The following is a 17081-nucleotide window of genomic DNA, read 5'->3' as shown; positions in this document are numbered from 1 at the left end:
ATGTTCATGTGGATTTTTGTTTATTAGCCACCGACTAGATTATGTATTATAACAATTAAAAATGAATTAAACATTTTAACCAGCAACATTAACATGAATGAATAACATTAGTTGTGGAGGTTTACTATTTTGTTTTGGCTTGTTCCATGCATTGATATCTCTTCCGATTCATTCGTTGTAATGTTTTTGTGTTCATGCTGACAATAATTTTGCCATCGATTTATTTTACAGCTGTAACTGTTTCATGTCTTCTTATTCTTACCTGCTAATACAGTTCTAGCGAGTGATGCTTTAGTTGAACAACACATTACATTAAAACAAAAACATGTATTTAATTAAATTGCCTAACTTTAGCAGTTAAACAGGTTAACAAAAAAACAACCCCTCATAATGTTGGTATATTTCTACACTCCCGTTGGGGCGGCGCTTTTGACTGCAAATACAAGTTGTCATCTGCTCGCGACAAACGATAACAAATGGCATTGCGATCCCCCCCACCTCACTCTCGTCGCCTCCTCCAAACATGCACCGTTGCACACACAATGTGGTGACCACTCACTTATCTATCCCATTGCAACGTGCAGATGGAAATGAGGTGGTGGTTGCAAAACTTAATTCCCACCATTAAACGTGTTTTTATGCCCGCTCACCAGGTCAGGTCACACCCCCTCTCAAAAGCCACACCTGCATTTTGGAAATGGGATTTCTTTTTTTACTTTCCTGAATTTGTAGTGCATTGCTCATCATCAAATGTAATACTTTTGCTTCTCTGCACTCCCTACACGATTTTAAATATTTTGGTAGCTGTACTTTACCAATATATAAATGTATTTCCATAAAGCAATGGTTGTACCAAGATGATGATTTAGCCGAGAGGTATACTGATGGTTCCTGACACAGTATAGTTAGTGCACTGAACTTGCAAGCCAGAGGTTGCCAGTTCAACCTCTCAGCGCGGCATTTGAAATGGACACATTTCTTAAATCTTCTGGCCTCTCAACTGTACAATTGTGGAATGCTTTGATGTCTGTCAGCCGAGTCGCCCTTGAAAAAGAGCTTATTAGCGCAGTGGGCTTTACTCAGGCAATACACTGCTAAAATGGGGTACATCACAGTTAATCGATCGGCAGGTCGCGCGTGATGGGGTTAAGGTTGGTGCTTTGACATTTTCCAAGACATCTGGCCAGCGAGAAATAGCAAGTAGGCCAAATACTCTCTAGTGGGGGCTCTCCTCAAGTGGAAGCCCTCCCCACCTGCAATGGCATGATTAATCAGTTAACCCGTTTCCGTTCCGATGATGTACGTCATCAGTTTTTCTTCTGATTCCGTTCAGATGACATAAGTATACATCATCAAAACGAAACCGGAAGCAAAACTAAATAACAAAAAAAAATATTGGCTACCGAGGCTCCCAGAAGGCCATGCAGGAGGGCGTGTGGCAGTTTGGCGCCAGCTGTCAAGAGTGCGGTCATGTCGCTACAGTTCTCTGAGGTGAGTACAATGTATCTTAAAAAAACGGCGCTATGCCTCCTGAAATAAAATGTATGCTGAGCCACTTGCACGGTCCGAGATTCAGAGGTGAACGGGATCCACCCTGCAACTTGCAGACGTGTAGGGAATGGGAAAGGGTTAATTAAGGCTGCCCCTAGTAACACGTGGATGATTTAGCCGAATGACTGCAATGGAGGCCTCACCGGATGAAGGATAGTCCCCAAGATATTCTGGTTGGACACCCCTTCCAGGACGATCTGCACATCGCGCTGCAGCAGACGCGACTCGGTGAAGAACTTTGCCTCTGCTGCGAACGGCTCTGGTGTCTCCGTGCCATCGGCCTCGCGCTTAAACATGGGGCACTGCAAGAAACGGACACTGTCATTCAGCACTCGCGTGGTCCCGCGTGATACCAATCCTCCCCGCCCCACCCACCAGCATTCACCACTCCACCGAGCCAGACCAACAATTGTCCTAAATCGCAGCTGAAATTCTGACCTGTAAGGTGACGTATTTCTGAATAAAAGTGCAATTTGTCAATTGTAAAATTTCAACATGACCATCAGCCATGGTTATATCCACCGTCTCTCATGATCTCGTGATGTGACAATCCCGCCCAGTGCCTGCACCACTGGTTGATTTCATCGCTCCGTCTCCTAGGTTTACAGCCTCTAGGCTGTGTTTAATTCCACATAAATATAAGCAATGTGCTTTCCTGTGTTTTAACACTGTCCCTTAATGTGAATAAAATAACATGTTTTTAAAAAATAATAATAAATAATACCTTCAAATAAGATGTATTTAACCAGGATAAACCTTTAGATTCTCATTCCAAGGGATCTCAAGAAAATGGAAGCAGCTCAATAGTCACAATTAGACTTTAAAGAGAAGAAAAACAACATAAAGAGATAACCAATCAATAATACGTGTCAGAATAATAAATAGGCCATTTTAGAAGTCATTAAACTGAAAAAAAATAACGATTTTATTTGGGAGGTTTTATTAAACTAAAAGAAATATATGCAATTTACAAAAAACGCATTTGAAAAGTAGAAAAAAACACAAGGTAATATAATTGTTCTTTCACAATTATATCCACAACTGTTAAAGAAACACTAAATACCCCAAGAACCTTTTTTCTTTTAACCTATCTATATGACTTTACCGAAAGACCCATGAATGCCTATATTGCACATTATTATTCGGGGCCAATACAATTGTTGTAAATGGCGGGGGGGGGGGCGAACCCTTTAAAGTTCCATTAACGGCACACCGGTCTACGTCACCTCCCACAAACGTACGCCGGGCACTATAGAGATTCACGCAGCGTCGTATAATTTCCCTCATGAACTCGATCGCAACGCAACATTATCCCCAGATTAGCAATCCTGCCGATGTTAAGGCACGAAATATCCCACGGGGCATTGTTCGTGGTGACCGCGGGAGGACCGATGCGGGGGGTGGGTTACCTTGACTCCAGAGAGCATCACAGTCACCATGAAGTTGTCTGGCAGCAGCAGGGCACGGAACGTGCAGCCATCGCGCACATGCTCAATTATGGCTGCGAAAAACAGAGAACAAAATCCAATACAAGTTCATTTGCCAAATAACCTCACAGCAAACAGCTTTTTATAATTTCCTGCGATCCATTCCAATTAACCTTAAATTACTTGGCTCAATCAAATGAATATTGATAACTTTCATGAATGTGTTATTAATTTCAGGCTACGTTTTTTTAATTTGACGCTTTTTTTTGGTTGATAAATACATTAGCATGAAGTTAAATTCATGATTTGATCTCTCACATGAATCAATGCAGAATAAAGCTCTTGAAGGAGGAAAAAAATATGCTTCAGAATGGATGAAAACACACTGCCCCGTGGCTATGAAGAGGCTATAGAAACTTCACGGTTGAGTTTAAACCAATTACGGTTACAAAAAATAGTGCACTGAATAAAAAAACATAGCATTCTGCAAGCGCACCGTTCACTGGGTTCTGGTGAAAGGAGTCCACAAAGTGACGGGGATTTTCCACGGTGTATTTGAGGTCGCGCGTGGTTTGCGAGCCCGTGCCCTCTCCCCAGACGCCCTTCTTCTGCGCCTTCGCCTGGTCTTCCAAGTCGCACAAGCGGGCTTGGTCTTGGCTGCACATAAAGATGAAGATTTCCTTGTTATAACCTTATGATATACAAATTCTATGGGAACCTCATTTGCCAGTAAAAATATGATAATTGGTTCTTTACCCTTCTATCTGGCAACAAATTTGACACCTTTGTAAAAAGGTGTAGATGCTTGCCCCGAGCTCTCATACTCTGATGGTGCATTGTCTTTGAGTTGTGCGCCTTTTGGCGTCATCTGGTCCAACCCATGTGAGACTAGGCTCTAAGGAAAGCTGTCTCGGGTGTGGACCAATCAACTTCAAGGACAGTGCACATTATCAGAGTTATGTCTTTTGTTTGTATTATGACTGCAGGTATTGCGGTCTATGCAAACATGACTCCTTGTAAAAAGGTGTCAGTTTTGTTGCCAGATAGAAGGGTAAAAAAACAATTATGATATACAAATTGTTGAGACTAAAGTGCTATTCGTGAGCACCAATTATTTTAAGCCCTGCACAGAGCATATGGGTGTGGTCAGCACAATGCCTTTGATTCCCCAATGCTGATGTTTACAAATTAACACCAGGTACTCATTTAAGGGTCGAATTGACCAAGCACGCATATGCACACACAAAGCATGCACAAAAACAAACGACTCCCTCGCGTAGCCACGGTAAACTATTACGGAAAGTGTTTGTTAGCAAGCGCCTATTGTGGCAGGTACATCACACGAGGATGAGCAGCTTGCCCGCCTCAATCGTATGCCAAATTTTTTTAGTGTACACACTGCACCAGGTACTCATTGTAGGCCACTGTGAATTAAGGCTACCACCGGGCCAGTTTTAAATAACCAATTTCCTTTGCCTTGCATGGCTAGGAATCAAACACGAGTTACCAAGATTAGGGTGTGCTCTGCACCAACAGCTACGTGATTGCTCCCAACTACACACATCAGGTCACACACGCGTGGGCATGAAATATCTGCATTCACAGAAACGAGCAAAGCACGTGCATCAAATTGCAAATAAACAAACCGCACAAAGCTAGAGCCTGCACCCCCCCCCCCCCTAACTGCCTTTTCAGCAAACCTAACCAACCATGGCATCCACACGCCAGCAGTGCCAATACCGCGTAATGTCAGAGACCCCTCTCTCTATGAAAAAGAAACTGGCCAATCGCTCAAACGCGCACGCTCGCAAGCGAGCGCGCACGTGTGAGCACGCACAAGCACCTGCCTTATTCACATAAATGAGCGTTTTCTTCTCGCCTGTTGGGTGAGCGAGATTTTTTTTTTGGAATACATACATATGTATAGTGCACTGTGAACAGGTTCATGTTTAAACACCAAAACAAATATATAAACGCACATTTGATTCAAAAGGGTCGTCGGCTTGAAATCCACTGTGGATGGATTTCAACTGAAGTCTATATAGCCCGCTCACCGTGGTAAAGGAGTAGCTAATGGATTTGCGGACACTGACTTTTCTCAAGTCTTCAGTGCCAGATAACATGGCTATGAGGGATGGGGAGGCGTTTGGTGCAGGCTTCACCACTTTGAATCGATTAGGCGGTGCAGAGAGCACAAATTCAAAATGCGGCGCTGCTTTCGTCAAAAGGATACGAACATTTTGTTATCTGCTCGTGGAAGTACCCATCGCTTATTGACAGCATAGCCCCCCCCCACTACCCCCCCCATATCCCCCCCCACTACCCTCCCCCCCATATCCCCCCCCACTACCCCCCCCCATATCCCCTCTCCCCACCACTGGGTTTCCCCCCCCCCCCCCCATCACACATCAGTGACAATCCAGTATGATTTACATCAAACAAGTGGGTACTCCAATCTCTTCCGAGATGTCTCGACATCTCAATACCCTCCACAGGGGATCTCTAGGAGCTCCCTCTAGTGGAAGCCCTTCTGCCAGCAGTGACGTGAACATGTAATAGCAGGGCTGCACTCATATACTTGTAATTAACATGAACCAAAAACTGAGCAATGGTTCCTACATGAGCATATTGTTTGCATACAAGTCATCTGGATTCTACAGCATAAAATAATTTTCTAAATAATGTACTGCCCTCCATCAATCCACTGGTGGATAAAGACCTCTGCATGCCATGTCAGTCATGGGTTTTTTTTTTTTACCTTATTTTACCACGCTGGTGAAGGAGGGTAGGATTGCCACGGCTGGTTTAAATATCACTCGCCACAGATGTTAGCCATCGCTGGGGAAAATAAAACTAAGGTGTCCGGGGCTAAGTAGTGCCGCACGCACGAACCACTGCAGCACCGCCCCTCCGGTGATAAATCTCTTGCAGTGATTCGTGTGGTGGCTACAACAAAACAATCATTCCACAAGTCTCAGGAGGGCAGGTCTGGCATATCAGCCAAACTCGCATCTATAGGGGCCGAAGTCTCCCACCACCCCCGCTCCCCAGGATTAAGTAGTTACCCTCCCTTCGCTACTGCACTGCCACCAACTGAATTCATTGCCACTCGCCTTTGCAATTCTGTAATTCACGTCTGGTCACCGAAGTAAAGAGAGGTTCACTGTATTGCATGGCGGTTGTGAAAACAATTCTAAGTGTTAGCTCTTCGGCGTGTTTTCCGGTTGGATATCGCGCATTGCTCCGCATCATGTCCGTTTCACTCCACGGTATTCGGAGCTTCTTCACATGCACAGTGAAACGCCGGACATCGTGCCGAACAACACACGATAGCAACTAAAGCCATGTTGGAGAGCTATGCGGCCACAACCGTGAAAACCTACGCAGTAGCAATAGTTCCAAGTATAGACCAGCGTAATGTAAGACCCTCGAAATCGAAACTCCAAAGACTGCCCATGGATCAACTTGGGAACATGTGTCACGTGTCTTTTCAAGAGCATGAGAGTATCGCGGACAGTGGTTATGCTGCGGAAAAATAATATGCACTAATACATTTGGAACCATTCCCCAAGGCTCCAGTTTGTTGGAATGCTGGCTTGACGGAGTGGCCGACGATCACAAACCGCAGCTTCTACATTTCCTAATAAGTGAACATGCCTGTCCACATACATAAGCATATCGCCGTAACGGCCAGAAAAGCTCTAAAATGATGTGAAAATCAATGCCCCAATATGACATTTTAATGCCTAATATATTCAAACATGTTATTACTTTAAATGTTGCTGTTCCAATAAAAATTGGAATGGCGTGCGAGTACATGTTCGTACCGTCCAAAGAATTTTCACATGAATTTGTTGCAGTTGAGAACCATTGTTAAGCTACTGCTAGATGAAGGCCCTCTCCATGGCATGTAGCTCAGGGGTTGTTGTTTTGACCATACTTCACGACGTTAGTCAGCGGATGTCGGTGGAGGCAGGGACACATATGTGGGAGCATAGACGTGAAATAGAATGGATTTTCCTGCACTGTTCTCTGCTGCCCACAACACAGCACTGCAACCGATAACACTCGTATGTATGTATGCTGATATTCTTCCGCACCGTACGTAACCAACCATGTTAATCGGAGATGCGGGGGAAAGACAAAAATGCATTTTCAAGGTCATATTTTGTTGTCCTGCACTTGACAATTGTGATTTTGATTATTAGAATTTCTTCAACATGCATGTAACTTAAATACACAAAAGACACATTGTGAAGAAATTAAATTATGCAATTAAATGAATGCATGAAAATTGCACAAGCACAAAGTGATATTCAAATTCTGGAATAACTTTGCTCGGTGCATTTGAAATGATGCATAATCTTTGCTTTTCAGACATGTGACTTGGGAATCGATTGTGTTTTCCCTTGTAATGTATAGTTAATTTCAGTTTACGAGGTCAAACAACAATAATAGGCAGTGCTGTCTCTTATGTAAGAGTTGTAAATTGAGAACAATAGGATACTAAAACATTAGAAAAAATACAATGCTTTTATTCTATCTTGACCAAAACACAGCTTTTTTTAAACTAAAGCATGGGAAGAAATGTTGAATTCTTCCAGCAGCAAAAATTACATTTGAAAGATGACCATGCACTTCACACACCTAGGAGAATGTAGTATTTATCATAAAAGTACAATAATCATTATCACGGCACTATTTTGTCCAAAACAACTTAAAATACAAAAATATTAATTGTTTAACCTTACAGACTGTGTAGGTAACTTTTTTCTTTACGGTTTCTGAGCACAGACCTGAAGGCCCAAACGCTGAGTGGCCAGTAACAAACAGAACTACCGAAGGTGTAAGAGATAAAAACATTTCTTGAATTGGTTGAGAACTTACTAAAACTAGTGTGCACTTCCTGGCCACGTGAAGTCACACGTGTCACTCGACTTCTTAAAGCCACAGCGCCATGTGCACGAACGTTTTAATGGCACATGGCATCGTGACATCATAACGCCTGTACATCATCATTATCAGCCAGGATCTGTCCACTGCTGGATGAAGGCCTCTCCACACCACCACCACCACCACCATCCCCCAAAGTCATGTGATGCAACAATTCATCCGAGCTCCGGTACACGAGCTTATCTCCATGCTCCATCTCCTCGGTGGACATCCTCTCGGGCGTGTCTCTCCTTGGACTGCCACCCGATCATTAGTCTCGACCACCAACTATCATCCCCACTGACTTTTATTGTTAACAGTCAATATAATAATGAATTGCACACTTAAGGCTTTTCCAGCAAAAATTCTGATTCACAATTGGTTTCTTCTGGGTCAGACCGCATGTTGTTAGGTCAATAAGAGCCATCACCCTCCACCACCCGACACAGCCAAATCAAGTTGTCATGTAGAAAAATGTGCCAATTGATTGTTTTCCAGCAAAACGCTTAGCTGCCAAGATCCGGTGAGAGCAAGTGCCTTCAGGGTGATTTTGTCATAAGCAAACCACTCTCAACTATACTACCAAAACACATCGTTGTTGCGTTACTGGAAGAAATTTGTCGAGCATTGCCTTTTGTTTAACATCGTCATCATCTTCAGCTAAAAAAACGTCAAATGTTCAGTGCCACGACGCGGCAGCTCAAAACGGTGCACGGAGCCCCTTGTGGCTACAGATGAACGTACGATACCACGACAACGTCTATGCGGCGACGTACTTGCTCGTTCGGATTCCCTCTCGGCGTACGGACACCAAGCCCTCAATCACCAAAGACTCCGTCACGTTCTCCCCGCTCGTGTCTGCGGACGGGAATAAGACAACTCAATTTGAGCAACGCAAAGCAGCTGCGAAACGACAAATCTGTGAAACTACGATTTTTGCAGCTACCTAATCTCTGCAAACCTGGCAATTGTCTAGAAAAGGCCGTGACACAAGGATGGTAAGCAGCCCTGGCCAACAGAGTTTGATTTCCAGCCATATATAACCCATTCCAAGACGTCTGCAAGTTGCAGGGTGGGTCTCGTTCATGGCTCAATCTCGGAACGCGCAAGTGATTAGCGTTAATTGTATTTAGAGAGGCGTAGCACTGCTGTTTTTAAAGACATTGTCCTGTACTCACCGCAAAGAACTGTATGTAGCGACACAACCACACTCTAGGATAGCTGGCGCCAAACTGTGTCACACGCCCTCCCGCTTGGCCTTTTACTTCTGATTCCGTTCCGATGACGGACGTTAACATGAGCATGCAGCGACATCCGAACCGGTCCTGGGCCTCCTCTTCACCAATCAGCACGGACCACAGTGGTGAATTATGGTCAAACAATCCCCACAACGTACAGTGTGGGGTCGTCTTCTTCCACCGACAAGATTCACAAATCGTTGAAAATTATTATCATTACTGTATTATTCACTTTTATTATTGTACTGCACAAAACCCACACTTGTAAATGCAAACACCATGAGCAGACATGGATATAACGAAGATCAAACTATGAATAAACGCATATGCACCCTTGATGCAAATTATTTACTTTTTACGTAACGTCCCTTCTGAGTAAAATGGAATTTTACTTTTGGTATTTGGCAATGTGCATACTTGGGCCAACGTGCTCTAATGTGCTTTCCAAGGCACAATAATGCAGACTTATAGTTGTAACATTCATGTTGTTTTAAACACTGCAATGTCTAATCTTTTCAGCAATTTGTTTATTGCTGGGGTTGGATCATTTACACGATGTAAAAATGTCACGTGTTTTCGTGATTACAAAAGTGACTTCACGCGACACTGATGCCACTTTCCGTGGGAAAAGCGTAGGATGTGAAGTGACCGAAGTTACATCACGCTCAGTAACATATTCTAAGATCAATCTAAAACAATTTGTATTTTCATTTGTGAAATATATCTAGGCGAATTTTTTTGTTTTTTTCAGCTTAAGAGTAAAATCCTGTAAACATCTCTGAAAAATAAATACAGTAAAACCTTGGATTGCGAGTAACTTGGTCTGCGAGTGTTTTGCAAGACGAGCAATTTTTTAAATTAATATTAATTTGATAAACGAGCGAGGTCTTGCAATATGAGTACTGTAGTACGTACAGTATACGCTTTGTCTGCCGAGCGTCACGTGATCACAACTGAGCCGATGGTTCTTCTCTCTCTCGCTGCGGGATTGTGGGTAATCGTCTCCCATGCTCGGGTCTCAGTCTACTCACTCGTATAGCCAACATCCGTGCGAGCGTATACTGTTTACTATAGTGTTGTGACAACGAGTGTGCGTAAAGCGTTTTTTTCTTTTGTGTCCAAGTGTAGTGACTGCTCTTTAGTAACTGTACTGCAAGTGAAAGTCATCCTACACAATAACCCTCCTCTCCTCTCTCTCGTCTCCCTCACTCCAGCCACGATTAAATTTAAATAATAAATTTTATTACTTTATATTAAATTTAAATCATGAATATATAAAAAGGTATTTTGTATTCATAATTTTTATATGAATACAGTATTTTTGGGTTGTGGCACGAATCATCTTAGTTTCCATTATTTCTTATGGGGAAATTCGCTTTGATATACGAGTGTTTTGGATTACGAACGTTTCCGGAACGAAATATGCTCGCAATCCAAGGTTTTACTGTACCTTGTCGGAGACAGTATTCTATGAATTCGAATTAAAAGCCAAGCAGTAATTTTTGTAAGCTTTTTTTTCAACAAATAAATATTTTGCTGTGCTTTTGCTTAGATTTGGTGAGGGGAGAACATTCGGTCTCACCTTTACCGATGTAGACCATTCCATATTCACGCCCGGCAGGAGCCTTGTACTCCACAACGAAGCACACCTCCTTCCCGATCAACTTCTTCCGCAAGAACTCGCGCGCTGGGAAAGCCCACGGCTGTTGGGCGCAGCAATAAAACAACAATGATGGGGGGAGGTCAGACCCAATTGCAAACACCAGTCCCCACTATCGACGACAAGCAGTCCGGATGGAAAATGTGCACTTAAGGTTGTGCCACTGCAATCCTAAATTTTTCAGCAGAATATTTCTAGTACGAATCAAATGAAAAAAAAACGTTTAAGTATTAAAGGCTGCCACGTCTACATACTTTCTTTTACTTGTGGCTGATGTTGATGTAGAGCAGTGTTCTTCATTGCAAGGCCCGCAGGCCACTAGCGAGCCCCTGGTGGCCTTTAGTGCGGCCCCTGACGTGCGGCCCGCGACAATACACAAATGTGAAAACACATCATGCTGTCAAACCCAATGGTTTCAAATGTGTGGCAGTCCTCACACCGACGTCTTATCGGCAAAAATGGCCCCCCTATAAAATGAGTGAAGAATATTGATGCATAGCAACAACTAACATCTTACATTTGGATGATTGAGCCAGATAACGGGGTCAGGAGTAACGGGAGTACGTATTGCTGAGATGCCTGGTTCATATTTGTGAATCGAGCAACGAGTTGTTATACATGTTCTATGGTCTGTTCTGGAGTGATATACAACACAATCGCGGAAGACCTAGGTTCGTTTAAGTTACAATTATGCATGAAATACATTCAGTACCTTCATGATAGAAATAAAACGGCAGTGACAATTTGTTGCCACTGTGGAGCAAAGGAGCAATTTCAGCTGGGGATGAACTTGAGATTAAGGGAAATGTAACTTATTCAAGGCTTTATTCCATGAAACATCCAAGGAGGACATGGAAAAACATCTTTGAAATTCAGTTTGCCTACGGCCATAATGTCCTGCTGCCAAATGCTGTTCCTGTTGGACACGAGTTTTTACCATGCACATGGGAAAAAAGACGTGTTTACAGCAGCTGCTGCTATACACGTGGCAGCAAACCAGCCACACTTGCACATGCTCAAAGCAAACGCACGCCGGTCAAATGGAAACACCAGCCATCTCCTGCAGCCCCAAAGTGCCCCCACCTATAAAGTTACACACGTGTTAGTCCGAAGCCAAAAATGAAAACACATCTGCAGAACGCACATCGCATCAACAACAAATTGTTTGGCAACTGACGAACGCGTTGAGTATCGAAAGAAGACGGGGGGGGGGGGGGGAATAGGTATTTTTTTGTTTCATTCACGTACTTGCTTTAACTCCCCCAATCTTGAGTTACAAAATTCGCGAGTGACAAGTGAAAAGCGAAATCTACTTTCGGAGCAATAAAATTCGTGTTACAAAATTGGCCCTCTCAGACGCAGCTCCGTGACAGTCAACGGCATCATCCACCAAGCCCGGACACAAATGCTTCAGTGGATAAAGGTACAGTCCTGCAATTTCTTGCTCATGCCACATCTGGTGGAAGGACCTCCCACTAAAGAGAACTCAAGAAAGTCCGCCTCTAGAGGGCATTTATACTATTTGGCTATTTGCCACACATTTGCCAGCTGCCACGTATCCGGGAAGTGGGGGTTACCCACACTTTACCACACCACACACAATGCACTCGGTTGACGGAAGCGGAGGGGATTTAAGAAACGTGCCCATATTTTCGGTGTTCATATATACAAGTAGAGTATCTGTGGGTTTTCACACCTGATGATGATTGCTTGTGCTGCAATCGAAACGTCGTGAGAATTGTATTGTTTTATTTTTATTATTTTATTATTTCCCTTCTACGTGACTTTACCGAAAGAACCAAAAATATTCTGATTCTCTCTCTCGGTGTAATTCCAAACATGCTCCGTTGCACTCCTTTCAGCTTTTGTTTCATATACTTTGTTCAATGTCCAAGCTTCTGATCCATATTTCATAGTGGGAAATATGGACCAAAAAAATAATCTTCTTTGCGAGACAAATTTATTGACGGCAGACCCGGGATTAAAATGACAAAAAATAAGCAGGCGGACGAGAGCAGATTGCAGTGATTTTGGAAAGTTGAACTCAAGAATAAAAAGCAACTCACCAAAAGTTAAAAGTAAATGACAAGAGGCCATACTTTTACATTCATGGGCTTGTTATAATTCCGTAAACAATGGCACAAATACGCTTTTAAAAGAAAAACAATGAACTCATAACTTTTTAGGCTTCAACTCTTTTTGGAAATAATTAACAGGAACTATTTCAGATTCTCTTGTGGCTGGATGACGAAATTCCCAGCAAATGCAAGGCGTGTTTGTTGTCCTTCACCCGCACCTTCAATTAGCACGGTTGGCTACGTACGGTGCGAAAGAAGTTCAACACACATACACACTTTGTTAAGCATCCCCCCCCTAAGGCAGTGGGTAGGTTTTGGAGTGACTAATTGGCAGGGAATGTGCTTTTATAGAGTGCTGGCATTCATATTATGTTCTGTATATATGTATGCATGTGTTCGCATGTAACCTACATGATGCAGACAGCACCGATTAAATTCATCAGCATTCTCATTACGAGGGACGTGTTAAACAACAGTTCAACAGAGTTAAATTGGTCAACTCATAAAACCTATACACTGTAGCGGGTCACGAGGAATGCAGTATGGGGGAAACCATGATGCAGCCAAACGTAAGAGCCAACAGCAATGATTCAAAATTACATGTTTTCACTTCTCAGACATCAGTGCTCGATCTGCACGTTTGAAGTTTGTACTCGGGCGCATTTTGTGGAGTTTGGCAAACCGTAAGCGACTCGCGTCACATCTCAAACATTTGAAATGGCCACCTCCAGCAGCAGCTTTCCCTGTGAGCATAGGGTGACTCGGCACCAGGCCTGCAAACAAACATGAGTGTACGAGTAAGGGAGCGATGATTGATAACTGGTATCCCAATTGCATAAAAAGTATGTATGTTCCGCACCGTACGTAGCCAACTGTGGTAATCGGAGGTGCGAAAATGCAGGTTATGTTTCCAATTTGTCAAATTTTGGACCATGACGCTGGCACACAATGGGCCTACCCATTTTTAAATTATCCGAGAGGATCTTCAACGCTAACTGTGAAGCGGATAACTCGTAGTTGTATTTTATGGTTGATACACCCACAACAATAACCAGGGCAGCCACAGGGCATCAACCGCCAACCCACGCAACGAGCTCGGCGATCTCACTTCCGCCGAGCCACATCCACCATCACCACCACCCCACGCTTGATAAAGGCGCTCCCCTTTGGGTGCGAGCGGAGGCCCTGTGGCGCACCTCATCGGGGATGTCGCGGGCGTCTGGCTGGCTGAGTGCAGCACGGCGGGCCAGGGCGGGCGCCCGCACGTTGCTCAGGTTGATCTGCCGCTCGGGCGGAGGACCCCCCCGGGGCTGCCCGCGGACGATGATCGCGCCGCCGGAGAGCACCTGCGATCCCGGGTGCACAGAGCAAGAAGAGGGCGCGCAGAGACAACGCGTTCGAAAAGTTAACGAGTGTGTGGGAGTGCGGGGGGGAAATCGCATCGCACAAGCAGATTGCGTCACGCTTTCCAACACACATTTTTTTTTTGTCCCAGGATGTATTCAATAGGGCAGTATGGAGCCGGCAAGGGTAGCTTTCGGCTTTTGGATATTTGCAAACGGTTGTTTTTGTGCTGGTTTGTGTCTCTGGGTTTTCATCGATTTGGCCGGTTTTCATTTGGGTCCTTCCGACCAACACCATGATATTAAAGTTGTGTCCATATTGGATCAGCTTTACGAGAGTTAGTGCCCGATCTTACGGACGGACAAAGTGAAAGTACGAATGTGCTTAACCTTGGTTAAAAAGACGTTAAAAACACAACAGCGTGTAACCTTTCCTTCTCTTAAACAAAAGCTTAATTTGTTTGCAATAAGAGTCCCAGCTAATGACTCTTTGTCTGATCAATGTAAGCCTGAAAACCTTCGATAGTCATTCAATTATCCACGTAGTTGCTAACAATGGCATATATCTCTTAATGGTGTTTAACACTTGTTTTGTAATGACTTGTTGGGTTAATACAGAAAGAGTCAACACTGAGCTAATCACCCAAGTCGTGCATTCAAGATTTCTAACCCCGTATGGGTCATTGCAGACATGTGCTGGACTGCTGATTGAACTATTTTCAAAGACAGTGTTCAATTCACAACAATCGTGAATTAAAGTTAACTAGATTCTGAATCAAACTTAGTGGAAATTCCTTTGTAAGGAGTACATTGGGTACTGAAAGTAATGTCTTCAAATGTTGCTCATAAATTGCCCATCTGGAGCAAGGTGTACAATGAGTCTTGCTCTGTGAATAGCGGGATAAGTGGCGCTTCATCGAATTCTGCTAACGACGATTTAATTTACGCATTATTTTTGTGGGTGACGTTTTCATTCAGCAGCCCTAAACAAAGTGTTCCCCTTTTGTTTAAAGTTCACCACCACTAGTTATGCATTACACTTGCGACAGGAAGATCTTTGTAACCAGATAAAACACCGTTGAGCCCCCATACATTGGTCTCTTTCGTAAGGGTTGAGTTTTTAATAATTGACAGAACCATTGGGAAAAAAGTTTCTACGTTACACAATTTTCTTCACCTCCTTCAACTCTACTATCTGAAAAGTCCTAAACGGTCTTTCATCGATATTTTACTTCACTGCACACCACAAACCAAACAGTATACTCCATATAACCTATTGCAATGCTGCATTACATAACATTACAAATGTCCAATTTTCTTTGGCACTGCGGAACAGTAGGCAAAAACACCCCCTAGCTGAGGCCCTTTCATACGCAGTAGCGCAAGTAGGCAATTGCAGATCTGCGCCTTTTGTTTTTACTCTGAACCCATAAAAAATGTAGAACTGTACTTGACCACTGTTATATATTTGTAATTAGGTTATAGTATATTGTTTACACACTACACGTAACTATGTGTGATGTGAGTGCACAAGGCAGTCGTTGTAAGATGTCAACTACCTCGCCTGGTACACAGGAGGTCGTGGGTTCGATCACGACCCTGACGCCTGCTTGTCATGGATTTATATTTGGAGTTTGTGGTGTTTCTCTCCCCGTGGTGGCGTGGGTTTTTCTCCGGGTCCTTCGGTTTTTTTTTGGGTCCCTCCACAGTTACAAATCAAAGTGTGTTTAAGAGTAATTTGGCTGCTATAAACACATTTCCACGTGAATGCGTTTGCGCTTATCATTTGCGATAGTCAGGGTCGCTTCAGAAAAATAGATGCATTAAGCTCAGTGGGCCTTACCTGGTAAGGAAAGAATAAAAGAGATAATTTACTTTAAATCGGGTCTGAGTTTAAACTATTTGTCGATTAACACGAGCCGGATGGCGGCCGGGGGGGGCAGCAAACTCAAGAAAAAAACTTTTTTCAAACCTTATAAACTCAAACGTAATATTCATCGTATGGGGGGCGATGAATACTTGTAATTCCAACACGTAGATGAAGGCATAATTGCGAAGTGAAAACATTTCATTAATCGTTAAAAGCAGAGTAGTGGCTTGGCACATGGGAGGGGGGACACGTCAATGGCGAGGAGTGATGGTGGCTGATGGTTCAGAACAAAGTTGGTGGTGAAGGGGAGCTTGCCAAAGTGGAGAAAAATATAGAATATCCATAAGAAGAGGAGACACGGGAACGATGAAATCAACAGCTTTGTAGCTATTATAGTGCCGGGAAGAAGATGTATATATTAGATCGCGACGGAGTGCCGTGTCCACGTTGGCATTTCATCCAGCAGTGGATTTGGCTTGGTGATAACGGGCGCCGCGTTTATTTAGAAGCATTTACGGTAGTTTTTTTCTCAACTTAATCTCTACTTTTTTGCTAACATATGCTGCAAACATTCGCGGTTTTGTTTCTTCTTAAAACCTTTATTGCGCCGAACGATGGTTAAACAAAAAAAAATTTAGGAGGGAAAATGTTTTTTTTTTAAACATTCGCTTCGACTTTATCAGCCAGTCGGCAAAGAGTTGGGCTAGGTGGTGGTGGTGGTGGGGAACGAGAGGCGATAACAACAACAACAACAAATCTCGTAACAAACAAAAAATGTTTAAATTATTGTCAAAATCTTTGCAACGTTGTGTGGATGTCAAAGGGGAAACGGAAACGCGTGGCGCACATGGCCCGGCCCAGACTCCCACTACCATCATCACCACCATCATCATCACCACTACCATCATCATCACTACCATCATCACCATCATCACTACCACCATCATCACTACCATCACCACTACCATCATCACCATCATCA

General features: G+C 43.5%; 1 protein-coding gene across 1 annotated transcript in view; it reads right to left on the bottom strand.

Moving 5' to 3' along the window:
- Positions 1 to 17081, bottom strand: part of SND1 (staphylococcal nuclease and tudor domain containing 1) — a 217751-nt gene that overhangs the window by 199735 nt on the left and 935 nt on the right. The window contains exons 2-7 of the mRNA XM_061564429.1: positions 14083 to 14232; positions 10731 to 10851; positions 8687 to 8768; positions 3475 to 3635; positions 2961 to 3052; positions 1695 to 1853 (exon numbers count right to left, since the gene is read on the bottom strand). Coding sequence (XP_061420413.1) covers positions 1695 to 1853; positions 2961 to 3052; positions 3475 to 3635; positions 8687 to 8768; positions 10731 to 10851; positions 14083 to 14232 — 765 coding nt within the window. The remainder of the gene's footprint in view (positions 1 to 1694; positions 1854 to 2960; positions 3053 to 3474; positions 3636 to 8686; positions 8769 to 10730; positions 10852 to 14082; positions 14233 to 17081) is intronic.

Source organism: Lethenteron reissneri, chromosome 33 (genome assembly GCF_015708825.2).
Source record: "Lethenteron reissneri isolate LAM-NWPU_2019-01 chromosome 33, ASM1570882v1, whole genome shotgun sequence".
Classification (NCBI taxonomy): Eukaryota; Metazoa; Chordata; class Hyperoartia; order Petromyzontiformes; family Petromyzontidae; genus Lethenteron; species Lethenteron reissneri.
This window is presented reverse-complemented; position numbering and strand designations above follow the sequence as displayed.